Source organism: Chlorocebus sabaeus, chromosome X (genome assembly GCF_047675955.1).
Source record: "Chlorocebus sabaeus isolate Y175 chromosome X, mChlSab1.0.hap1, whole genome shotgun sequence".
Taxonomy (NCBI): domain Eukaryota; kingdom Metazoa; phylum Chordata; class Mammalia; order Primates; family Cercopithecidae; genus Chlorocebus; species Chlorocebus sabaeus.
Genome location: NC_132933.1, coordinates 116,629,894 through 116,657,029, shown reverse-complemented (window position 1 = coordinate 116,657,029; position 27,136 = coordinate 116,629,894). Strand labels below are relative to the sequence as shown.

Sequence of the window (27,136 nt, the reverse complement as noted above, 5' to 3'; positions counted from 1 at the left end):
AGGGCAGTCATGGAGCTGTAATACTGCTGGAGATGTAACACTGCCTCTTCAATTAAGCTGTTTACTTCTACCTCTGGCTTGCCCCTGAATTCTTTCCTGGGCAAAGCCAAGAACCCTTGCAGGCTAAGGTCCACTCTGGGGCCCACCTGTCCTGCATTAAGACTATGAATATATGTAAATTGCATATGTATTTTGAGGCTTGGCTGTAGGTCACACCTACTGGCTTTTCTTGGTCAGCACTGCCTTTGGTTGGATTCAAATTTACACTGTGGCAGACCCTAATATATGTGTAGCAACTGTAACTGAAATCAAGATTGAAATCTGTACAAAAATGGTATTAGTTCATAACCAAGCTGTGATATTACAGAGAGTTAACTAGGGAAGAAATTACTTTTTCTGGTGACTCTTTTCCTATATCTTATTTTGAACAGTATCTGTAATAATTTCATTTATTTGGATGTAGAAACATTTAAAATGTTTTCATATTCTTCTTTACGCTAAAGTTGAACATTGTTCATTCTCTAATAACTTTGATGTACCATAACAATTGCCTTACCAAAAAAATTCATTTAGTTTAGAAAATTGTATCAACTTTTATGTTATCTTTTTCCTATTTGACATCTTATCTGATGTACAGTGGGTATTTAGACTTTACTTTGTCATAGATAGATGGATACATAGATAGATACATCAATAGATAATAGATAAACTCAGGTTAAATAATGGTATAAGGAAATACATGAATGCATATTTTGCTTACTGTGATCCAATGTGTCATTTGTAGATAAGGATGAATATCTTAGCAAGACTGGAGACGGTGTTTTGCCTCCCTGCCGGGATGCTAAATCACCCCGTCCTGCTTCAATTAAAAAGACACACACCACTAACAAATTCAATGATGCTGAACCTGCAAAGGGAAACTTATTTATTGGTATGTAGCAAATATATAGTGTACTTTCCAAAATTAGTCCATGACACGATCTGCTTAATATCTTTTAATTTAAAAGTTAGGTTTTTACAAGTAACAAGAAATTCATGAAGAAAATTGGGAATTCATCATTAATTTTAAATGGATCATCTGTGTGGAGAGTTGTCTTCAAGGGTCAGTAGTAGAGATTCTTTAGTGTTCTTGGTTCATGGCACTCTTACTGTTTCAGTATTCACTTTTCCAAATGCCAAAATGTACCACATAGTTCCATTTATTAAATGCATTGGGACAAAAATGTAAGAGTAGTAACTTACGTGCTGTCTAATAGATGTTGCTGTAATATTTAACAAAAATGTTAATACTTGTGGAGCCTCTGTAAATTTACTGTGACATCCCAAGCACTCTCTGTGCACAGTTTGGGAACTGCGGAACTAAAGACTTGTCTCTTCATTATTTAACTAACTGTAGCCAAGGTTTCCTGTCTTAGAAAGAGGTCAGCACAGATAAATATGTGAGTTTCATACTATTATTTGCAATTAACTGTTCAAATGTTTATTCTCTGGATGTAGGTAATATTGAACATTTTTTCTTTTTATTGAATGGACCAAACCAAATTAAATAATATGGGGTTTTTAGTGAGTATGTGATTGTGCCATTATATAGCCAGATATTTTTGGAAAAAAAGATGAAATCATTTTATATTCTTGAAAATTACTTTAACTTGAAAATGCTTTATTTTATTAAAGTACTTGATTTGGATAGAAAGTCATTTGGGATCTAAAGCAATATTGTGTTTGTGTAATTTATTCAGTTGAGATTAAATTTTTTCTAATACATAATGCTGAAGATTGTCAATACATTTTGCTAATGTAATAAAAAATGAAAGATTCCACTTCAGGGAATATTTTCACATACCATTATGACAAGAAGAAAATGTAACTTTTATTTATTGAAATCCACCTATTGTTAAAACGTTTCTCTTAGGTACTTAAAAGTAAATGTATTTTCATTGTTTATTTTAAGATACAGTAAATTGACTCAGAATTTCTTTGAGAGCATAGAATAATTTGTAGAATGGGTTCTATTAGTCTGCATACAAATGACAATCACTGACAGAATATTTTACTCCTGGTCAAGTAGCCCTTTTTTTTTTTTTTTTTTAACAAACTAATTTGAATTTTAGGAGTGGAAGTACTGCCTGAAAATTTGCGCTTGGATGAAAGTGAAACATCAAAGGAAGATAATGGATCTATGGAAAAGGAAAACTATGAACAATTCCTTTCTCTTGAAGAAGGAACAAAGGCACACTGCTTTTTTGAGAAGGTTGTAAATGCAGCACAGACCTGGTTCAGTCTCTTTGGCTGGCCTGAAGGACCCCATTCTTTTTCTATTCCAGAGACTATAAGAAGGTGAGAGTCACATGTTTCTGTAAATTCCTTGCTTTGTATCGCATCATAAAATATAATCTATTGATTGCGATTATATTAAGTGAAATACAATATGAAATAATTTATTCTGTACTGATATATTGTGAAGCATCTCATAATTTATTGTTGTTATTGCAAGAAGAGTAAAATGATGCAAACACAAATTTTTTAGTATAAGGTCATCTTTAATTTCTTTTAAATATCTGATAATTTTAGGTAAGCACTGAAATTCTCTGAACCTCACCTTCCTCGTCTGTGATATGAGGAAGGTTATACTATGAATAGGAAAGCCCTTTTAAAGTTAAAAATTTTATAAATTACACATTGCTGTGTACATAAACTATTAGCCCTAGATCGAGATTATAGCCAAGTAGACAGGTAATGGTATTAATGAACAACGAGGGCTCACTTTTCTTTGACATGATTTCCTCTTTTACTGTGCATTTACTTCCCTTCTTTCATGTGTTGTGTTATTACTCAGTATGTCTAAAATAGTTCAACTGTTTCGGTTATATCAAGTGACTTAATTATGTGTTAATTTAAACAGGAGTTTAGGCCTGTTACTTGTTATAATGTTGTTGGTGTGATATGTTCTCACAGCTTTTCTACCTGCTTTCTCAGCAATGAGTTAACTTGCTGCAACCACGGTGGGGAGTACAGTACTCATACCTATAGTGGACTATGGGCTATTTATAGAATTTCTGCTCTATAGTTGAGGGACCTCGGTAAAACTAAGGCTACAGTTTTCCTATATGTTACCTTTTTCAGGTTTTTAAATTAATAGGACAAATCTAGCTTCATAGAATGAATTGGCTAATATTTCATCTTTGTCCCTTCTGTGAGAAAATTAATGCAATAGCTACCCTGAAAATTTATAGTTTTCATCATAAAATCATTTGTTATTGAAACATTTTTTGAAATGTTTGTGCATCTTCTTTCTTGAACCTGAAGATAGAGATTGTCAGACATGCTTTTTGTTGATGTGGACCATGGATAATTTCACTCTTTAGAAACACCACTTCACAGCAATAAGGAAAATAAGGCCCACTTCATTTGTTGATTTCTAAGATACATACAAGCAGAATAGCAGAAGACAAGGGAATTATTTGAGGGGATTTCCTATTTATTGATTCATTCTTAGTCTGTTTTCTTTTTTATAAGACTATGAAAATTTTATTAAGTTATATTTTGTGTTTTACAAGAACTCTTCTTCATAAACATATTTTAGGATCTAGTTAATGAATTAGATGACTTATGGGATTTTATCAATTTTTTGAACAAATTGCAATCATATATAATTACAGGGTACACAGCATTAATATGGTATATATATGTATGGTGTGGAATAATTAAATCAAGATAATTAACATATTCATCATCTTAAGTATTTATCATTTATTTCTCTTGTATAATTGCAACCTTGTATAATTTGACCAACATCTCTTGGTTCCATGAACCTTTAGCCTCTGATAACCACCATTTCACTCTCAGCTTCAATGTTTCAACTTTTTTAGATAAAATGTATGAGTGAGATCATGTAACATTCATCTTTCTATGCCTGGCTTATTTCACTTAGCATAATGTCCTTCAGGTTCATCCATGTTGTCAAAAATTACTGGATTTCACTCTTTTTAAGGCTGAGGAGTGTTTCATTTTCTTTATCCTTTCATCTGTTGATTGACACTTAGGTTGATTCCATATCTTGGCTATTGTGAATAATGCTGTAATAAACCTGGGAGTGATTATATCTTTTCAATATACTGATTTCATTTATTTTAGATACCCAGTATTAGGATAGGTGGATTATGTGGTAGCTTTATTTTAATGTTTTAATTTTAAATTTATATTTATTATTTTGTTGTTGTTTTTATTTATTTGTTTTTATTTTATTTTATTTTATTTTTTGAGATGGAGTCTCTCACTGTCACCCGGGCTGGAGTGTAGTGGCGCAATCTCAGCTCACTGCAACCTCTGCCTCCCAGGCTCAAGCAATTCTTCTGCCTCAGCCTCCCAAGTCGCTGAGACTACAGGTGCATGCCACCATGCCCGGCTAATCTTTGCATTTTTCATAGAGACAGGGTTTCACTATGTTGGCCAGGCTGGTCTAGAACTCCTGACCTCGTGATCCACTTGCCTCGGCCTCCCAAAGTGCTGGAATTACAGGCATGAGCCACCGCACCTGGTCTCTTGTTATTTTTTAATAATTTCAACTTTTATTTTAGATTCAGGGGTCCATGTGTAATATACATGCATATATTGTGTGATGCTGAAGTTTGGAATACAAATAATCCTATCACCCAAAAAAGAGCACAGTACACAACAGTTAGTTTTTCGACACTTGTTGCCTTCCCTCATGTCTCCTTCTATTAGTCCTGAGTGCCTTTTGTGACTATCTTTTTGTTCATGAGTACCCAATATTTAGGTCCCACAAGAGAGAGCATGCAGTATTTGGTTTTTTTGTTCCTGTGTTTATTCACTTAAGATAATGGTCCAGCTGCATCCATGTTGCTGCAAATGACATGATTTCATTCTTTTTTATGGTTTCATAGTATTCTATGGTGTATATGTACCACATTTTCTTTATCCAATCCACCATTGATGGGGAACTAGGTTGATTCTATGTCTTTGCTATTGTGAATAATGCTGTGATGAATATAGAAGTGCATATGGCTTTTTGGTAGAATGATTTATCTTCTGTTGGATATGTACCCCGCCATGGGATTGCTGGGTTGAATGGTATTTCTATTTCCAGTTCTTTGAGAAATCTCCAAACTGCTTTCCACAGTAGCTGATCTTACTTGCATTCCCACCAATAGTATTTATTTATTATTTTTATTTTTTTTATTATACTTTAAGTTCTAGGGTACATGTGCACAACGTGCAGGTTTGTTACGTATGTATACATGTGCCATGTTGGTGTGTTGCACCAATAGTATTTAAACATTCACTTTTCTCTGCAGCCTCACAAACATCTCTTGTTTTTGCCTTTTTAGTGATAGCCATTCTGACTGGTGTGAGATGGTATCTCACCGTGATGTTGATTTGCATTTCTCTGATGTTTAGTAATGTTGACCACTTTTTCATATGTTTGTTGGCCAGTTATATATCTCCTTTTCAAAAGCATCTGTTTATGTTATTTGCCCACTTTTTAATGGGGTTGTTTTTTGCTTTTGAACTGTTTCAGTTCCTTATAGATTATGGATATTAGACCTTTGTCAGATGCACAGTTTGCAAATATTTGCTCCCATTCTATAGCTTGTTTGTTTACTCTGTTAATAGTTTCCTTTGCTGTGTAGAAGCCCTTTAGTTTAACTGGTCCCACTAGTCACTTTTTTCTTTTTGTTGCAATTGATTTTGAGGACTTAGACATAAATTCTTTCCCAAGGCCAATGTCCAGAATGGTGATTCCTAGGTTTTCCTCTAGAATTCTTATAGATTGGGACTTTATATTTAAATCTTTAATCTATCTTGAGTTAATTTTTGTATATGGTGAAAGTTAGTGGTCTACTTTTAATCATCTGCAAATGACTAGCCAAGTATCATAGTATCATTTATTGAATACGGAATCTTTCTCCATTGCTTATTTTTGTTAACTGTGTTGAAGATTAGATGGCTATAGTCATACAGCTTTATTTCTGGATTCTTGTTCTGTTCTGTTGGTCTTTGTGTCTGTTTTTGTACCAGTACCATCCAATTTTGGTTCCTGTAGCCTTATAGTACAGTTTGAAGTCAGGTAATACAACGCCTCCACCTTTTTTTTTTTTTTTTTTTTTTTTGCTCAGGATTCATTAAGTTATTTGGATTTATTTTTGCTCACATATGAATTTTAGAAAAGTTTTTCTTAATAATTCTTTGAAAAATAGCATTGGTAATTTGGTAGAAATAACATTAAATCTATAGATTGCTTTGGGCAGTAAGTCCATTTTAACTGTATTGATTCTTCCAACCAATGAACATAAAATGTTTTTCCATTTGTTTGTGTCATCTATGATTTCTTTCATCAATGTTTTATAGATCTCCTTGTATAGATCTTTCACCTCTTGGTCAGATGTATTCTTAGGTATTTTATTTCTCTGTGGCTGTTGTAAATAAGGCTGCCTTCTTGACTTGGCTCTCAGTATGAACATTATTGGTGAATAGAAATGCTACCAATTTTCATACATTGATTTTGTATCTTGAAACTTTACTGAAGTCGTTTATTAGTTACAGGAAATCTCTGGGATGCAGCAAAAACATTGTTAAGAGGAAAGTTTATAATGCTAAACACCTAACTCAAAAAGTTAGAAAGATTCCAAATTGCTGGGTGTGATGGCTCATGCCTGGAATTCCAGCACTTTGGGAGGCTGAGGTGGGCATATTGCCAGAGGTCAGAAGTTCAAGACAAGTCTGGCCAACATGGTGAAACCCCGTTTCTACAAAAATACAAAACAATTAGTCAAGCATGGTGGCACACTCCTGTAGTCTCAGCTACTAGGGAGGCTGAGGCAGGAGAATTTATTGAACCCATAAGTCAGAGGTTGCAGTGAGCTGAGATGATGCCACTGCACTCCAACCTGAATGACAGGGCAAGACTCGGTCTCAAAAACAAAAAAAAATCTCAAATTAAACTTCATACATTGAGGCACTAGAAAAACTACATTTGCTGAGGAGTGCTTTACTTCCAACTATGTGGTCAATTTTGGAATAAGTGAGATGTGGTGCTGAGAAGAATGTATATTCTGTTGATTTGGGGTGGAGAGTTCTGTAGATGTCTATTAGGTCTGCTTGGTGCAGAGCCAAGTTCAATTCCTGGATATCCTTGTTAACCTTCTGTCTTGTTGATCTGTCTAATATTGACAGTGGGGTGTTAAAGTCTCCCATTGTTATTATGTGGGTGTCTAAGTCTCTTTTTAGGTCTCTAAGGATTTGCTTTATGAATCTGGGTGCTCCTATATTGGGTACATATATATTTAGGATAGTTAGCTCTTCTTATCGAATTGATCCCTTTACCATTATGTAATGGCTTTCTTTGTCTCTTCTGATCTTTCTTGGTTTATAGTCTGTTTTATCAGAGACTAGGAGTGCAACCCCTGCTTTTTTTTGCTTTCCATTTGCTTGGTAGGTCTTCCTCCATCCCTTTATTTTGAGCCTATGTGTGTCTCTGCATATGAGATGGGTCTCCTGAATACAGCACACTGATGGGTGTTGACTCTTTATCCAATTTACCAGTCTGTGTCTTTTAATTGGGGCATTTAGCCCATTTACATTTAAAGTTAATATTGTTATGTGTGAATTTGATTCTGTCATTATGATGTTACCTGGTTATTTTGGCTGTTAGTTGATGCAGTTTCTTCCTAGCATTGATAGTCTTTACAATTTGGCATGTTTTTGTAGTGGCTAGTACCAGTTGTTCCTTTCCATGTTTAGTGCTTCCTTCATGAGCTCTTGTAAGGCAGGCCTGGTGGTGACAAAATCTCTCAAGATTTGCTTGTCTGTAAAGGATTTTATTTCTCCTTCATTTCTAAAGCTTAGTTTGGCTGGATATGAAATTCTGGGTTGAAAATTCTTTTCTTTAAGAATATTGACTATTGGCCCCCAGTCTCTTCTGGCTTGTAGGGTTTCTGCCGAGAGATCTGCTGTTAGTCTGATGGACTTCCCTTTGTGGGTAACCTGACCTTTCTTTCTGGCTGCCCTTAGCATTTTTTCCTTCATTTCAACCTTGGTGAATCTGACAATTATGTGTCTTGGGGTTGCTCTTCTCGAGTAGTATCTTTGTGGTGTTCTCTGTATTTTCTGAATTTGAATGTTAGTCTGCCTTGCTAGGTTGGGGAAGTTCTCCTGGATAATATCCTGAAGAGTGTTTTCCAGGTTGGTTCCATTCTGCCTGTCACTTTCAGGTACACCAATCAAATGTAGATTTGATCTTTTCACATAGTCCCATATTTCTTGGAGGCCTTGTTCATTTCTTTTTACTCTTTTTCCTCTAAACTTCTCTTCTTGCTTCATTTCATTCATTTGATCTTCAGTCACTGATACCGTTTCTTCCACTTGATCGAGTTGGCTACTGAAGCTTGTGCATACATCACATAGTTCTCGTGCCATGGTTTTTAGCTCCATCTGGCTTTTTAAGGCTTTCTTTATGCTGTTGATTCTAGTTAGCAATTCGTCTAATCTTTTGTTCAAGGTTTTTAGCTTCCTTACGATGGGTTCAAACTTCCTCTTTTAGCTTGGAGAAGTTTGTTATTACCGACTTTCTGAAGCCTACTTCTTCTGTCAAATCGTCAAAGCAACAATGGTGCTGGGAAAGCTGACTAGCCATATGTAGAAAACTGAAACTGGATCCCTTCCTTACACCTTATACAAAAATTAATTCAAGATGGATTAAAGACTTAAATGTTAGACCTAAAACCATAGAAACCCTAGAAGAAAACCTAGGCAATACCATTCAGGACATAGGCATGGGCAAGGACTTCATGACTAAAACACCAAAAGCAATGGCAACAAAAGCCAAAATAAACAAATGGGATCTAATTAAACTAAAGAGCTTCTGCACAGCAAAAGAAACTACCATCAGAGTGAACAGGCAACCTACAGAATGGGAGAAAATTTTTGCAATCTACCTCTCTGACAAAGGACTAATATCCAGAATCTACAAAGAACTTAAACAAATTTACAAGAAAAAATCAAACAACCCCATCAAAAAGTGGGCAAAGTATGTGAACAGACACCTTTCGAAAGAAGACTTTTATAGAGCCAACAGACACATGAAAAAATGATCATCATCACTGGCCATCAGAGAAATGCAAATCAAAACCACAATGAGATACCATCTCACACCAGTTAGAATGGCGATCATTAAAAAGTCAAGAAACAGCAGGTGCTGGAGAGGATGTGGAGAAATAGGAACACTTGTACACTGTTGGTGGGACTGTAAACTAGTTCCGCCATTGTGGAAGACAGTGTGGTGATTCCTCAAGGATCTAGAACTAGAAATACCATTTGACCCAGTGATCCTATTCCTGGGTATATACCCAAAGAATTATAAATTATGCTACTATAAAGACACATGCACACGTATGTTTACTTCAGCACTATTCACAATAGCAAAGAATTGGAACCAACCCAGATGTCCATCAGTGATAGACTGGATTAAGAAAATGTGGCACATACACACCATGGAATATTATGCAGCCATAAAAAAAGGATGAGTTCATGTCCTTTGTAGCGACATGAATGAAACTGGAAACCATCATTCTCAGCAAACTATCGCAAGGACAGAAAACCAAACACTGCACGTTCTCACTCATAGGTGGGAATTTAACAATGAGAACACTTGGACACAGGGCGGGCAACATCACACACTGTGGCCTGTTGTGGGGTGGGGATATGGGGGAGTGATAGCATCAGGAGAAATACCTAATGTAAATGATGAGTTAATGGGTGCAGCAAACCAACACAGCACATGTATACATATGTAGTAAACCTGCCCGTTGTGCACATGCACCCTAGAACTTAAAGTATAAAGTAAAAAAGAAAGAAAAACTAGGAAAACTAACCCAAAAGCTAGCAGAATAAAATAAATTACTAAAATAAGAGCAGAACTAAATGAATTTGAAACTCAAAAATATATGCAAAGAATCAACAAAATCAAAACTTGGTGTTTTGAAAAGATAAACAAGATTGATAGACTACTAGCTAGACTAATAAAAAGAGAGAGAATATACAAATAAGCACAATCAAAATCACTAAATGTAGCATTGCAACTGATCCCACAGAAATACAAAGGATCCTAAGAGATGTTTATTCACAATTCTGTACACACGAACTAGAAAATTTAGAGAATGTGGATAAATTCCTGAAAGTACACAACCTCTCAAGATTGAATCAGGAAGAAATTGAATCCCTGAACAGATCAATATTGATTTCTAAAATTAAATCAGTAATAAAAAACCTACTAACAAAAGCCACGGACCAAAAGAATTTACAGCCAAATTCTACCAGATATACAAAGAAGAGCTGTTAACAATTATACTGATTCTATTCCAAATAATCAAGGAGGAAGGACTCCTCCCTAACACACTCTTGGAAGCCAGCATCACTGTGATACCAAAACCTGGCAGACACAATGAACAAAGAAAACCATAGGCCAATATTCCTGATGAACATAGATGTAAAAATCCTCAATAAAATATTAGAAAACTGAATCCAGTAGCACATCAAAATGCTAATTCACCATGATCAAGTAGGCTTCATCCCTGGGATGCAAGTTTGATTCAACACACACTAATTAATCAATGTGATTCACCGCATATAAGGGATTAAAAACAAAAACTGTGTAATCATCTCAATAGATGTGATAAAAGCCTTCAATGATATCCAACATCCCTTCATGATAAAAAATCTCAACAGAGTCACCAGCAAAGGAACATACCTCAAAATAACAAGAGCCATCTATGACAGCCAACATCATACTGAATGGGCATAAGCTGAAACCATTTCCCTTGAGTACTAGAACAAAACATGGATGCCCACTCTGACCACTCCTATTCAAAATAGTATAGGAAGTCCTTTTCAGAGCAAGCAGACAAGAGAAAGAAACAAAAGGCATCCAAATAAGGAAAGAAGTCTTACTTTCTGTCTTCACTGATGATATGATTTTATGCTTAGAAAACCCTAGTTTTATTTATTTGTTTATTTATTTTTTTTGAGACGGAGTCTCATTCTGTCGCCCTGGCTGGAGTGCAGTGGAACGATCTCCGCTCACTGCAAGCTCCGCCACCTCCAGGGTTAACGCCATTCTCCTGCCTCAGCCTCCCTAGAAGCTGGGACTACAGGCGCCCGCCACCACGCCCGGCTAATTTTTTTGTATTTTCAGTAGAGACAAGGTTTCACTGTGTTTGCCAGGATGGTCTTGATCTCCTGACCTCGTGATCCGCCCGCCTCAGCCTCCCAAAGTGCTGAGATTACAGGCATGAGCCACCGCGCCCGGCCACCTAGTTTTATTTTTAATTTTTTGAGGAACCTCCGTAATGTTTTCTATACAGCTGTACTAATTTACCTTCCTACCAGAAGTGTGCAAGCATTGCCTTTTCTCCACATCTTCTCCAACACTTGTTATTGTTCATATTTTTTATAAGTCAATCTAACAGCCTTGAGATAATATCTCATTGGGATTTTAATTTGCACTTCCTTTATAATTAATGACTTTGGGCACCAGTCTTTTTTCAGTTCCTAGAAGCCCTTAGGTATTATTTCTTTTTAACTCTTCCCCAAATCAGCAGAAGATAGAAGTAGCCCTTGAAATAGACAAGAAAACACAGTTTATGTTTCAGAGATAATCACAGAAAATATAGTAAATATTACAGTCTCTTCTTTTCAAGCTGGGTGAATTGTGGGAATAACATTTTCTGTAAACACCACTGGGAAGATCTCTAAGCAACTAATCATAGAGTCATTTGAATTGTACTGGAAGTCCCACTTATTCTGAGAGAAGTAATTGCAGTACATATAGGTGCTATTCCAGGATTCCACTCTAGCATGAAGCTTCCTGCAGCTGCCACCTACAAATAACACATCCTAGAATACCAGTCAGGAAGCTTAAGGGGAAGCTTAAGGAAAGCTTGTTCCAAAGCTAACTATTCCATCCCAGACCCTCTCATTTAGTATAATACATAGAATCTTATAGAAAATCAAATCCATCCAGTAGAATGTTTTATCTTTCATAACAAGAGGATCTGAAATGAGGAAAATATTTCCTCTATGCCTCCATTTTCTCATCTGTAAAAAAGGAGATAATGGTAATACCTAACCAATACAGTTGCTGTAACATTTATGAGATAATATATTTAAGCATGTCAGAGCAGACTTTAGGACCTAGTAAGTCTTCAGTAAATCTTAGCTATTATTAAAAAATTTAATTAGGATTATATTAATGTTGTTATGTATTTCTAATTTCATTAATCATATTCACCAACTCTTGTATTTGGCAGTAGAGAGTCAGTTTAAAACTCATCATTTTCAAGAATGCACATTTCCAAATTATGTTTTATTAATAATATTTCACCTTTCTTTGCAGGATGTTTACCTAGCTTGATTCAGGAACATTTGACACACCACACACACACACGTATATGTGCATACATACATAGTATACATATATGTATACATACGTGTATACAAATATCTATACATGTATGTGTACATATATGTATGTATACACATGTATGTGTATATATATACTTATATATGTATATATATCACATATACTTATATATGTATGTATATATATCACATATATACTTACATATGTATGTATATATACACATATATATAGCATAGCATGCTATTCTCTTTGCAGCTTTGAGCTGCTGGCAAGCTCACTGATAAATTTAATAGTATTAAATAGTGTTAAAATGAAGTGTCACCTCCATTTCTGGGCATCCTGCCCATTCATACTGTCAACAGTGTCCAACAAAGTCATAGAAACTTGACTTTAGATTCAAGCTAAGTATTAAAATGTAAATGGGTATAATAATTCATTCTAGTTGGTGTTCTTTGAATTCTTCCTTTTGCACACTGGTATAACAATAATGAGATATTGTACAATTCTTATTTTTAAAAGAGTTTTATTTGTTAATCATTTTACTGCATGTTTGCTGGTGATAGTGATGGGTGAGCCTTTTGAATATCTTCAATCTCCAAAGTAGGGGATTCTCACAATTGAAAAATTAACAAAATCCTTTAACATATTAATATATATGTAAGAGCAAAAGGAATATAGTTAAACTATATATAGGCAAATATGGAGTTATTAAACAATAATTTAATAATGTTTAATAGTATTATTTTTGTTTAATTATTGTTTTTAATCAGTTCATATTTGCCTATATGTTTATCAACATCATTCTTTTTTTTTGCATCTTTAGTCTTGCAGGTAGGATGATTTTTATTTTCTTAAATGTTGCAGTATGAATGCTATTCTATGACCAATATTTCATTGCAGTAATTTTGTTTTTATTTGATTTAATCTACTGTTAAGCTCATCCATTGCTTTCTTAATTTTATTTATTCAGATTTTTATTTGTGAATGCTCCATTAGTCACATTTTATATAGTTTATTGTTCTGTGACAAAGTTGCCAGTTTTGAACGTAGTACATATGGTTAGTTTAAAACCTGTGTCTTCACTGAGCTCTGTGGGGTCTCAGCATAGCAGCCACTCAAGCATGTGTGGAGACCTAGAAGCTTTAGATACTCTGGCTTTCCAGTCCTCCCAGCAAAAGTAATTGAAACTCTGGCAAAGTGGGAGGTTAGACACCCATACATATCCCGAGGAGAGGAGCTGAATCCAGGGTATGAAGTAGCAACAGTCTGCAGACCCCCCTTCCACAGCACCTGACAGGAAAGGACCCTACTGGCTTGGAATTCTAGCCAGCAAATGGTAGCAATGTTGCACCTACCTTGGACAGAACTCCTGGGTGGAGGGGCCGGCTGCCATCTCTGCTGTTTGGGTGACTTAGCCAATCCAGCGTTTGGGCTTTGGAGAGTCCAAACTGACCAGAGGCAGAGGGATCCCCCAGCACAATAAAACTGTTGTATCAAAAAAAACCCCAAAAAAACAAAACAAACAAACAAACAAAAAACCCTGTGTCTTACAACTATAATACTATAATACCTGGGATCCCTGAGTGTCTATTTTTATTGCTTATTGTTCCTTTTCATTTGCATTAATCTTGACCAATAGTGGTGTTAATTTTCTCCATAAAATATTTGTTTCTTTGCTGGTGACTTCAGGATACACTAGCTCTATCATATCCATTACTTATGAGGAAACTAAGGAACAGAAAGGTCAAGTAACTTTTATAATGTCATGCAATAAGTGGAAGAGCCATGTTTTGAGCAGTGGTAGTCTATTTCTTGCCCAGTGGAATGTATTTTCTTATATATGAACTTCCTATCTACCAAAGTGGGTAACTGCCATTCAAAATGGCCTCGGATACTTTTTATTTGTCAATCTAAGCAAGTGATACATCTGTTACTCTCATCGCCAACAATTAGACAATGTGGTGTGAGATATTTAATAAATTATAGACAGCAAGAATAGAGGTAATTTTTAACTTCATTAAAAGTCAGTGTGCATCACAACCTTGTGCAATATTACTAGGAATTAGAGATTGCAGTATCTTATTTAAAGAACAGAAGAACATATATTATCTGTGGGCTTTATCTTTAAAATGAAAATCCCTGCTTATTAAGCCAATGTGCAGGATGTGCCCTTCTAAGCATTAAAATACAAATACTGAGAAAATGTGTGTACATTATTTTTGTATATACATGTGTGATAAACATTTGAAATCTATCTTGGAAACTATTATAGACCTTATTATCTCCAATTTATATCATGCAAAATTGAGCTCTGTGAGTTTAGGTAGCTTGCCATACTCACTCAGCTAGTAGGTGATGGGTTTAAATTCAATCTGTATTCTATTTCTCAAGATCCAATCTATTCATAATCTAATACTTCATATTTGACAGTTACAGCATTAGATAATTATGTGTGTTTAAATGAGATACTGGAAATCTATGATAATATTTAACAAATCTTTTTTTGACCAACAAATGGTAGCCTAGTGAAGTGTATTATGGAGTTTCTTACTTAGTTGATTTTAATAGAGTTTTATTTAGTTATTGAATTGAACATTTTTTTTCCCATAGTATAACATTTTGAGACTGTTTTTCATTTAAAGTCTTTTTCTCATAGGGATGTACATAAAATGGGACTCTACTCATCAACCTCGCCACCCCGAAAGTTTTCCAGGCAGAATGACTTTTCCAAATTTAATAAGACTATTTATGATGTGCTGCTCCATTTGAGTGGAAAAATGCCACCTGGAATGAATTCAAGTCAATCTTTACCCGTAGATAACCATGAAAAAAGGGTAATTCAACTTCATTTGCAACATTCTTCACTTCTGGACTTTCTCAGGTAAGTGCCTGGATGTGCTCATATAAGCCTGTAACTCTGGCTTGGATAGTTAGATAAATGAGCAGATAGATAGAATTTGATATTATTTTTCTTCTTAACCAAATATATATGTATATAAATACATACACACACATATATATATGTATGGTAAAGTATATATATATCAACATTTTGAAAAATATGTAATTCTTAATAGCCAATAAGCATTTTATGATATATTGGATTTTTAATCTAAGACAATCATTCTTATACTTTATCATGCATCAAAATCACTGACAGGGCCTGTTAAAACAACAGTTTACTGACCCTTACCCACTGAGTTTTTCAAAGTTAATTTTCATTTATAACAAGTTTCAAGGTGATGCTGATATTTCTGATACATTACCTCATTTTGAAAATCCTGGTCTACAGCAAATATATAAATGCATTTAGCTAAAAAGGGATGAAACCAACAAGCTTTATTTCTTAGACTATTATTAGTATCATCTCAATTTATGGGTACTGTGGACTTTTAGTCTGCATATGTAAAGTCTTTTAATATTAAAGTAGTCGGCAGGCGAAAGGAATTTTAAATGGTTGATGTAAAATATAGGAAAAATAATTGTCATCATAATATCTGTGTTCCTCTGCAAAAATTAAATGGCAAGTCACCAAGAAATGGAAAAACAATGTACATTTACATTCTGAGAAGAATACTGGTGAATTTACATTGTTTCTTTAGCCTGCACTTGCAACCTCCTTGTACACTGAAACGTCCCACATCCATAGGCAGTAATTTATTTAGCATTGAGTTGAACGTGTTATTACTCCCTCTTCCATGCTCCTATACAATTAAAATGGCATTTATTACTTGCAATTATGTAATATGGTTAATATATTTTTAGAAATATTATTGTGATTTTCTCTTTTGCTTCTTTGTTTACGGACTCTGCTCCATAGTTGCTCAGAGATGTTCATCTGTCCTAGCGGGAATAGAGATGGAGGGCAAGAAGAATACTCTTATAGCAGGAATACAAATTAAAGATTTGACATTCAGTTTTTTGTTTCCAAATCAGGATTTTTGAGTCCCTAGTGATACTATGTATTAAAACGTTGACATGTTACTTAACAAAATACTTTCTTTCATTTCTTAGGTTCTCAATATCATGGTAATAAGGCAAAATTGGCTTGGTTCCTTGTGGATTACAAGCTAGAGGTTTCTAAATCACTTAAGGTGACTGAATCAAGATCCAGGCAGCTTGTCATGGCGGTTTCTGTGTTGAGATGTCAGAGGGACCCCACTGGAGACACAGAATAGTGTCAGTTGGCTGGCTCTGATGCTGCAATAGGAATGACAAATATATGAGGACTAGGGAGTGGCTGAGTCAGTTATAGGAGACATCTTGGGTCCTTGACGGGTCTAAGGGCAGAGACAGAAGATCCCTGTCTCAGACATCAGCAGCATATGCCCACATGACACAGACATTTCAGGTGGAGAGGAGGCACAGCAAAAAAAGAACAAGTATCCAGAAATGCAGTCACTGACCTTCATGTACAAATATAGGAGTCCCTCTCCCTATCTCATGTAAGCCCAAATCCAGCATAGATTATCCTAGTTCTGAGAGTTCTTACACAATTTGAGGAAGCCTTCTATATAAAATATCAAATGAAAAATATAAATATTAGATGCACGGCTTTAGAAGGTAATCATGAAAGTAAAAAAACCTGCAGTTAAAACGGTATTTATTTGACAATGAGGCTACCTTTTCTCAGGTGCCATCTGGCATGGATAGGCGGGGGTGAAATTTTGACTGTTAATCACAAATAACAGAATTTCTGTAAAGAGATTCTTCGGGTAGAAGACCTAAAGATACATGGAAATGCAATTTTGCATTTTCTCTGTATCCTTCTCTACTCCATCTAGGTGGGAGAATGAGAACGGTTGTATCAGTTAAGGAAATAACACAGCTATGTGGAATTTTGTAAGTCACATTCAACTCCACTGACTTATCCCTGAGTCAGTGAATCCCACAAATCTGTGAGCATGTTAAGGGCAGAAACTGCATCTCATTCATCTGGAATTTCTAACACCCAGGATCACTGGGAGCTTGGAATGAGGCCAATGTTCATTAAATATTTATTTTTTAACATTTTCTTTCATAGAGATTTACCTTTTGAATTTGTGTGGTATAAGGAGTAAAATGTGGAAATTGCTTCGAGGACATTTATATAAGAGTGAAGAAAATGCTGTGAAATATAAAAAGTGGTAAAAGAAAGGGTGAAAAAATTGCATTCCAGGAAGGAGAGTGTAACAAATGAGAGGGTCAATTTGGAGCAAACAACGTAATTTTTTTTTCTCAGCGTTCTGGAGGCTAGAAGTCCAAGATCAAGGTATTGTCAGGGTTGGTTTCTTCGGAGGCTTCTCTGTTTGCTGGAAGATAACCTCTTCTTGCTGTGTCCTCACATAGTTTTTCCTCTGTGTACCCATGTCCCTGGTGTCTTTCTGTGTATTCAAATTTCATCTTCTTGTAAAGAGACAAGCCAAACTGGATTTGGTACCACTCTAATTACATCATTTTACATTAGTTATCTTTTTAAAGACCCTAACTCCAAATACAGTCACATTCTGAGGTACTGAAATTTAGAGTTTCAACATATGAACTTTGTGGAGGAGTATAATTTAGACCATAGCAATACCATGTGTATTATATTATGAAGAAGTATTATGTAATTGGATGTTATATTTTATAATAAATTTTGTGTGGATATATTTGCAGTAATATATTTCTTGTCATTTGTGTCTGGTATGGACTGAATTGTGCCCTATCCCAAATTCATATGTTGAAATCCTAACCCCCAATGTCATTTTATTTGGAGATAAGGCCTTTAAGGATGTTATTAAGGTTAAATGTAGGGCCCTAATCCAATAAGATGGATGTCCTTTAAAGAAGAGGAAGAGATGCCAGATCTCTCTCTCTCTCTCTCTCTCTCTCTCTCTCTCTCTCTCAGCATAGAGAAAATGTTATGTGAGTACACAGTGGGGAGATGGTCATCTACAAGCCAGGAAAAGAGGCCTCACCTAAAACCAAATTTTTGGCACCTTGATCTTGAACTTACAGCATCCAGAATGGTGAAAGAACAAATGTCTTGTTTAAGCCACTTATCCTGTGGTATTTTCTTATGGCAGCTTGAGCTTACCAATATCATATCCAACATCTTTTGATACAATTTCACTTGTTTATAATTGTTATCATTTTATGATGTAATTAATTTTCATTGAAAATAATACATTTTTTAAAAATTTATAATTTGTGTAGTATAAAACTAAAACAAAAGCAGAATATCAACATCTTCTGCCCTACATTGTAACTAAAAAGTAGACCATCACAAGAATAAAAAACTATTATAACTCTTATTTTTAAATTCCATTGAGTTTTTAAATAAATAGTTACTTCACCAAAATAAATACACGTAGAAAAAGCAACTCATATCCCCTTGTACATAAATTTAGTTCCACTTTTGATTTTCACTTTTATCCTTAAAAATTTTATATCCTGGGCTGGGTGCAGTGGCTCACGCATGTAATCCCAGCACTTTGGGAGGCCGAGGCGAGTGGATCACCTGAGGTCAGGAGTTTGAGACCAGCCTGGCCAACATGGTGAAACCCCGTCTGTACTAAAAATACAAAAAATTAGCTGAGCCCTGTGGTGGGCACCTGTAATCCCAACTACTCGAGAGGCTGAGGCAGGAGAATTGCTTGAACCCAGAAGGCGGAGGTTGCAGTGAGCCAAGATCGCACCACTGTACTCCAGCCTGGGCAACAAGAGTGAAACTCCATCTCAAAAAATAAGAAAAAAAGAAAATGAAAATTAAAAATGTTATATCCTTCTCACTTATGCATAACCATTATGTTATCTTATTTAATGGAATTGCATCTAAGAATGAAAATATTTCAAAGAAACAATCCAATAGGTAATACTGGAAGGGTGCACTGAACTGGGTTGAAGGAACATGGCTTTTGAATCATGCAGATATAGGCTTATATTCCAACTCTTCTGTACGCCTTTGACCTTGCACAAGTTACTTCACCTGTTTTAGCTCTAAGTTCAATATGTAAAATTAAGGGTGATAATTCCAAAACTAACTTGGTTTTTAGAAGAATTACATCAGGAAAATAACTAACGGATGCTAGGCTTAATATTGGAGTGGCAGATTAATCTGTACAACAAACCCCCATGATACAAGTTTACCTATATAACAAACCTGCATACGTGCTACTGAACTTAAAATAAAAAAAAAAAGAATTAGAAATAATACAATGTGAATCATATGACATATAGTAGATTGTTATTGTTGTTAAATGAAATGAATTATGGTCTAAGGCTTTCACATGCTTAGATATTTCCTTAAGCTATTCCAATGTAGTAACCACTAGTGACATACTGAAACTGATTCTTATATTACTATCACCAAAATGGAATATTTATTTTAAAAATTCATTTTATGAGTAATAAAGGTCTGGTTGACATAAAAATGTCAGAAAGCCAGTATTTATCAATTATATCCTCACATTTATTAGATAGAATGGAAACTTCATTTAAATTTTAATGAGTATAATAGAAAGCACATAGCTTTTAATTTTACCACTTCCTACTTTTGGTCCTCAATAATTGATTCAATAAGGTAAGTGCTCTAATTCAATAAGTCTGAAACCTGAATGCATTTTTTTCAGAAAATTAGTTTTACTCTTAAAATATAATAAATATTAACTGTGAACAAAAGAAGGAGGCTTACATAATTAAGTCAATCCTGATTGTATGTATATTATGGAAATCAAACAACATTGTGACAGCATTGTTAAACTCTATGGTACTTGCAATCGTTGTGTTATTATTGTAGAATTCTTTTTGGCACAGCTCCCAGTAGTGTTGACATTAACGGGTCATTTCTGTTGTGACATTTTATGATGTGAGGATGCAGGTATGGAAGAATAATTTCGACATTAAAGCCACACCATTCAGATTTATTTGCTCTTTATCTACAAATACATGCCTATCAGGATATGTTGACTGTAATAAAATTACTTAATATTTAGAAAGTGACAGTAAAATTGGGTCATTAATTCAAGAAATGTGCATATGTTTCATCATGGAAATATATGTATTAAAATACAAAATAATCATAAATGTTATCACCTTCCCCATGTAAATTTGATAATACAGTAGGTAAGAACTTTTGTACACGTGAAATATCTACTCTGCAATAAATGAGCAACTTATTTTTAGGGATTAAGGGATTAAGCTAGAATTTTTTAAGAAACAAATTTTTGGAGATTAAATTTAGCATTTAGTAACTAATTGCATCTAATTATGTTTTGATCCACCCAACGTGAACTTGGAAAAAATATTCAAATAAAAAACCTAGTATGTGGAAAGTTTAATCAAATCTATTAGGAAAGTCAACTCTTTTTAAAACTACTGACAAGACATAAAATCTACTGACAAGATATAAAGGTAATTACTGTCTTATGCACTGATGAAGTTAGGCCTTGAGGTAGATTCAAAATGAAAAGAATAAAACAAGTCTTCATAACAGTCTCAGTCTTTAAAATGAAAAAAAAAAATACATTTTTTCTTGTCCTCAATTTTACCTAGGGTTTACTCTCTGGTGGACACTTTGGAATACTCAAATAAATATCACGTAGGCTCCCTCCTTAAGAAACTCCCATTTTAATGGTTCCCTGATCATTTTCCTCCAGTTCTCAGTAACATTTAATAGAAGTGACCACTTACATACTGAAATTCTGTCTTGGCTTTGGGCACAAGAAAATATTCCAGTTTCTTCATATGTCTCTGAGTTGTATGTTTTGTTTTACTCTAGAGGATTTCAACTTAATGGAGACAACATCTCATTGCATTTCTACATAGGCTGTAGGTTGGCTAATCTTGCTGAGGAGTGGTGTTACATAAAATAAGATCTTATTTAAATCTATACCAATTTGACTATAATGAAGATTCACAGAAGTAATGTGCATGAGGACAGGACTTGTGTGAAAATCGAAAAGAAAGGATTATGTTTTATTTCTCAACAAAGGAACTTTATGTAGGCAGTATGATTTCTTCTACTAACTTAGACTGACCCAGGGCCATGTCAAACTTAACTCTAGAACTGTGGACACTGCCTCCACCCAAGAAGAGTTCCCTTCCTCACTTCTATTTTCTCAGTCATCTGCACCATCTTCAAGGTTTGAGTTTTCAGAATCATCTCAGGCCTCCATTTTCCTTTTTCTTTTTCCAACTTCTCTATAATCACAGGACTGAGAATTTTGAGGATATTTGTAGAATTGAGAACTAGAAGTAGGATTCTTTCCCATTAAATGTTTATTGGTGAGTGGTGTTCTAGGTTCACTAACTGAGTTAGACCTAAATATCTGAATCTCCATTAGGAAACATTTGCCACAAAGGTACTAGATTTCTATGCAGTGGCTCTAATGGTGATGGATATTCATATGAAGAGTTTGGATAAAATTATTTCAATGAATTTGACAATGAAAAAAGTATATATATAAACATAAATGTGATAAATTATATGCATAAAAATATGTACATGCATAGGCTTTAAAATGTATTAAATGATATAAATAAATATTTGCTGCTTCAAATATGCTACCACAAGAATACATAATCAGAGTCTACAATTTGTGGATATTCTCTTTAGAATAAATAGATAATGAATTACCTTATACAAGCTTTCTATATTTAGGCATTTGTGGTTATGGGTACTCAATAAACGTTGGATGACTAGTGATCTCTCTGTTAGATGTTTTATTGTATTCAAACATTTCCAGATATTTTATTCAATTTTATAATATTATAACAATAATAAAATGATTACTGCATTGACTACAAATCCAATTCATGAAACTCTGTATGTTTTGTTACCATGTAGGAATTGATGTGGCTGATAATAGGTCTAAGTAAGTTCTTTCTCATTTATCAACCTGCACGTTGTGCACATGTACCCTACAACTTGAAGTTTAATAATAATAAATAAATTAAAAAAAAAAAAAAGAAAAGAAAACCATTTAAAAAAAAAAAAAAAAGAAAACATCATAGGCACATTTTAGACTTAAGGGAGGTTTTAAAAATTAACTATATAACTTTTATTTATTTTTTTACTTTTTATTTTAAATTTTGTGGGTACATAGTGGGTGCATGAGATATTTTGATACAGGCATGTAATGCATAATAATCTCATAATGGAAGATAGGATATTAATCCCCTTATCCTTTATGTTACAAATTATCTATGTATACTATCATTATTTTAAAATGAAAAATTAAATTATTACTGACTAGAGTCACTCTATTGTGCTATCCACTACTACACCTTATTCATTAATTATAATGGTTTTTCATATCCATTAGTTATCCCCACTTCCCCCTCACTCCCTGACTACCCTTCTCAGCCTCTGGTAACTATCCTTCTATTCTCTCTCTCCATGTCTTCAATTGTTTTGATTTTTAGATCCCACAAATAATTGAGAACATCTGACTTTGGTCTTTCTGTGCTTGGCTTATTTTACTTAATATAATTGCCTCCAGGTCAATACATGTTGTTGCAAATGACTGAATCTTTTTCTTTTTGATGGCTGAAGAGTACTCCATTATGTATATGTATGACATTTTCTTTATCTATTCATCTGTTGATGGACATATGGTGGCTTCCAAATCTTGGCTATTGTGAACAAACCTGCACAAATGTGGGAGTGAAGATATCTCTTCAAAATATTGGTTTTCTTTCTTTTGGCTATATACCCAGTAGGAGGATTACTGGATTTTGAGGTAGCTCTGTTTTTAGTTTTCTGAGGGAACTCCAAACTTTTCTCTAGTGTGGTTGTACTAATTTACATTCCCACCACAGTGTGCAAAGGTTCCCTTTTCTCTATATCCTCACCAGCATTTGTTACTGCCTGTCTTTTGGATAAATGCCATTTTAACTGGGATGAGATGACATCTCTTTATACTTTTGATTTGCATTTATCTGATGATCAATGATGTTAAGTATATTTTCATGTGGCCATTTGCCATTTGTATGTTTTCTTTTGATAAATGCTTATTCAAATATTTTGCCCATTAAAAAATGAAGTGAGATAAATAGAAAAATACAAAAATGAAAAAACAAAACAAAAAATTGTGTGGGTAGATTGAAGGCAAAAAAAGAAACAAAATAAATATAAAAAATTTAAAAAGAAACAAATATTATGCCCATTTTTAAATTGGATTTTTAGATCTTTTTCTGTGGAGTTGTTTGAGCTCCTTATATATTCTGGTTATTAACCCTTTACAGATGGGTAGTATGCAAATATTTTGTCCCATTTGGGATTTGTCTATTCTCTTTGTTGATTGTTTCCTTTACTGTGCAGAAGCCATGTATTCATTCATGCTTTAATTGCCTGTTCTTGTGGGTTATTACTCAAGAAATCTTTGCCTAGACCTATGTCATGCAGAGTTTCCTTGAAGTTTTCTTGTAGTAGTTTCATAGTTTGAGGATATAGCTTTAAGCCTTTATTATATTTTGATTTTATTTTTGTATATGGTGGGAGACAGATGTCTAGTTTCTTTCTTCTGCATATGGATATGCAGTTTTCCCAGTAACATTTATTGACAATACTGTCCTTTCCCCAGTGTATGTTCCTGGCACCTTTGTCGAAAATGAGTTCATTGTAGGTGTGTGCATTTGATTTTGGTTTCTGTATTCTGTTCCACTGGTCAATGCATGTGTTTTTAGACCAGTAACATACTGTTTTGGTTACTATGGCTCTGTAGTATAATTTGAAATCAGGTAAAGTGATTCCTCCAGTTTTTTTTTTTTTTTCTTAAGACAGCTTTGGCTATTCTGGGTCTTTTGTGGTTCCATATAAATGTAAGGATTTTGTTTCTCTTTCTGTGTGGAATGCCATTTGTATTTTGACAGAAATTGCATTGAATCTGTAAATTGCTTTGGGTAGAATAGACATCTTAATAATACTGATAATTCCAATTCATGAACATGGAATAGCTCCCCGTTTTTTGGTGTCCTCTTCAACTTCTTTCATCAGTGATTTATAGTTTTCTTTATAGAGATCTTTTACTCCTTTGGTTAAGTTAGTTCCTTGGTACTTAATTTTATTTGTGGCTGTTGTAAATGGGGCTCCTTTTTTAAAAATTTTGTTTCAGTTTTTACATTGTTGGCATATAGAAATGCTATTGAATTTTGTATGTTGATTTTGTACCCTGCAACTTTACTGAATTTGTTTATTATTTCTAATAGGGTTTTTTTGGTGGAGTCTTTAGGTTTTCTAAATATAAGATCGTATCATTTGCAAACAAGGGTAATTTGACATTTTTTTATTCTAATTTGTATGCTTATTATTTTTTATCTTGTCTAATTGCTCTAGCTAGGACTTCCTGTACTATGTTCAATGACATTGATGAAAGTGGGCATCCTTGTTGTGCTGCAGATTTTACAGGAAAGGCTTTCAGTTTTTCCCCATTCAGTGTGATACTAGCTGTGGGTCTGTCATATATGGATTTTATTCTTTTGAGGTATATTCCTTCCATATCCAGTTTTTTGAGAGTATTTTATCTTAAAGGGATGTTGAATTTTATCAAATACTTTTTCAATATTGGTTTAATTTATCATATGGTTTTTGTCCTTTATTCTGTTGATGATGTGTTCTACTTGATTGATTGTATTACATACATTGCATACATTAAACCATTCTTGCCTTACAGGGATAAATCTCACCTAGTAATGATTAATGATCTTTTTACCGTATTGCTGAATTTGGTTTGCCAATATTTTGTTGAGGATTTCTGCATCAATATTCATCAGGGATATTGGACTGTAGCATTCCTTTTTTATATTTCTTTGGTTTTGGCATTAGGGTAATACTGGCCTCATAAAACGATTTTGGAAGCATTCCCCCCTCCTCTATTTTATAAAATAGTTTGAGTAGGGTTGGTATTAGTTCTTCTTTAAATGTTTGGTAGAATTCAGCAGTAAAGCCATTTGGTCCTGGGCTTTTCTTTATTGGGTGACTCTTTATTACAGCTGTGATCTTGTTATTTGTTATTGGTCTGTTCAGGTTTTGGATTTCTTCCTGATACAGTCTTGGTCAGTTGTATGTGTCTAGGACTTTGTCCATTTCTTCTAGATTTTCCAGTTTATTGGTGATAGTAGCTACTTGTGATCATTTGAATTTTTGCAGTATCAATTGTAATGCCTTCTTTATCATCTCTGATTTTGTTTATTGTATCTTCTTTCTTTTTATCTTAGTCTAGCTAAAGGTTTGTCAACTTTGTTTATCTTGTCAAAAAAGCAACCTTTGTTTTATTGATTTATTTATTTCAATTTCATGTATTTCTGCTCTGATGTTGATCATTTATTTTCTTCTATTAATTTGGGATTTGGTTTGCTCCTGCTTTTCTCTTTCCTTAAGGTGGAACATTAAGTTGTTAGTGTGAAGATTTTCTTCTTTTTGAAGTATGTACTTATAGCTATAAACTTCCCTCTTAGTACTGCTTTTGGTATATTTGATAGGTTTTGATATATTGTGTTTCCAGTATCATTTATCTCAAGAATTTTTCAATTTCCTTCTTAATTTATTCATTGACCCACTGGTCATTCAGGAGCACATTTTTAAGTTTTCATGTATTTGTGTAGTTTCCAAATACCTCTTCTTATTTATTTCTTGTTTTCTTCCATTGCAGTCAGAATATGCTTGATGTAATTTTAAATTTTGAATGTTTTAAGACTTGTTTTGTGACATAACATGTGGTCTGTCCTTGAGAATGATCCATGTGCTGAGGAAAACAATAGGTATTCCACAGCCATTAGATAAAAACTTTTGTTAATATCTATTAGATCCATTAGGTCTATAGTGCAGATGAAATCTGCTGTTTCTTCATTTTCTGTCTGGAATATGTGTCAAATGTTGGCAGTGGGGCTGAACTCTCCAGCTATTACTATCTTTTGGTCTATCTCACTCTTTACTTCTAATAATATTTTCTTTATATATCTGGGTGTTACAGTGTTTGGTGCAAATATATTTACAATTGTTATATCCTCTTGCTTAATTGACCCTTTTATCATTATATAGTGACTTTCTTTGTCTCTTCTTATAGTTTTTGTATTGAAATCTAGTTTTTTTTGATACTAGTATAGCTACTCCTGCTTTTTTTTTAAATTTCCATTGGCATGGGATATCTTTTTCCATCTGTTTATGTTCAGTCTGTGTGCATCTTTATAGGTGAAGTGTGTTTCTTGTAGGCAACAGACCATGGGATCTTTTTTCATCCATTCAACCACTCTATATAGTTTGATTTAATAGTTTAGTCCATTTACATTCAATGCTATTATTGATAAGTAAGGATTTACTTCTGCCTTTTTAAAATTTCTTTTCTCATTGTCTTCTCTTCTTTCTTTTCTTCCTGTTTAACTTTAATGAGGTGATTTTCTCTGGTAATGTGATTTTGTTTCTTGCTTTTTATTTTTTGTGTATCCATCATGTTTTGTGGTTTGTGGTTACCATGAGGCTTGCAGATAGTATCTTATAACCCATTATTTTAAGCTGATAACAACTTAACACAGTTTTCATAAACAAGCAAACAAAAAAGAAACAAGTGAAAAGAAAACTAATAAAGACTCTACACCTTAACTTCATCCCCTCACTTTTTAACTTTTGTTGTTTCTATTTCTGTCTTATTGTACTGTCTATGGCTTTGTAGTTATTATTTTTGATTGGTCGATTATTTGGTCTTTTTATTTAAGATAAGAGTAGTTTACACACCACAGTTA

General features: G+C 34.0%; 1 protein-coding gene across 1 annotated transcript in view; it reads left to right on the top strand.

The window, feature by feature from the left end:
* CFAP47 (cilia and flagella associated protein 47) overlaps nt 1-27,136 on the top strand; it is a 434,895-nt gene that overhangs the window by 136,649 nt on the left and 271,110 nt on the right. The window contains exons 28-30 of the mRNA XM_073013816.1: nt 785-931; nt 2,112-2,337; nt 15,093-15,317. Of these exons, the coding sequence (XP_072869917.1) occupies nt 785-931; nt 2,112-2,337; nt 15,093-15,317 (598 nt within the window). The remainder of the gene's footprint in view (nt 1-784; nt 932-2,111; nt 2,338-15,092; nt 15,318-27,136) is intronic.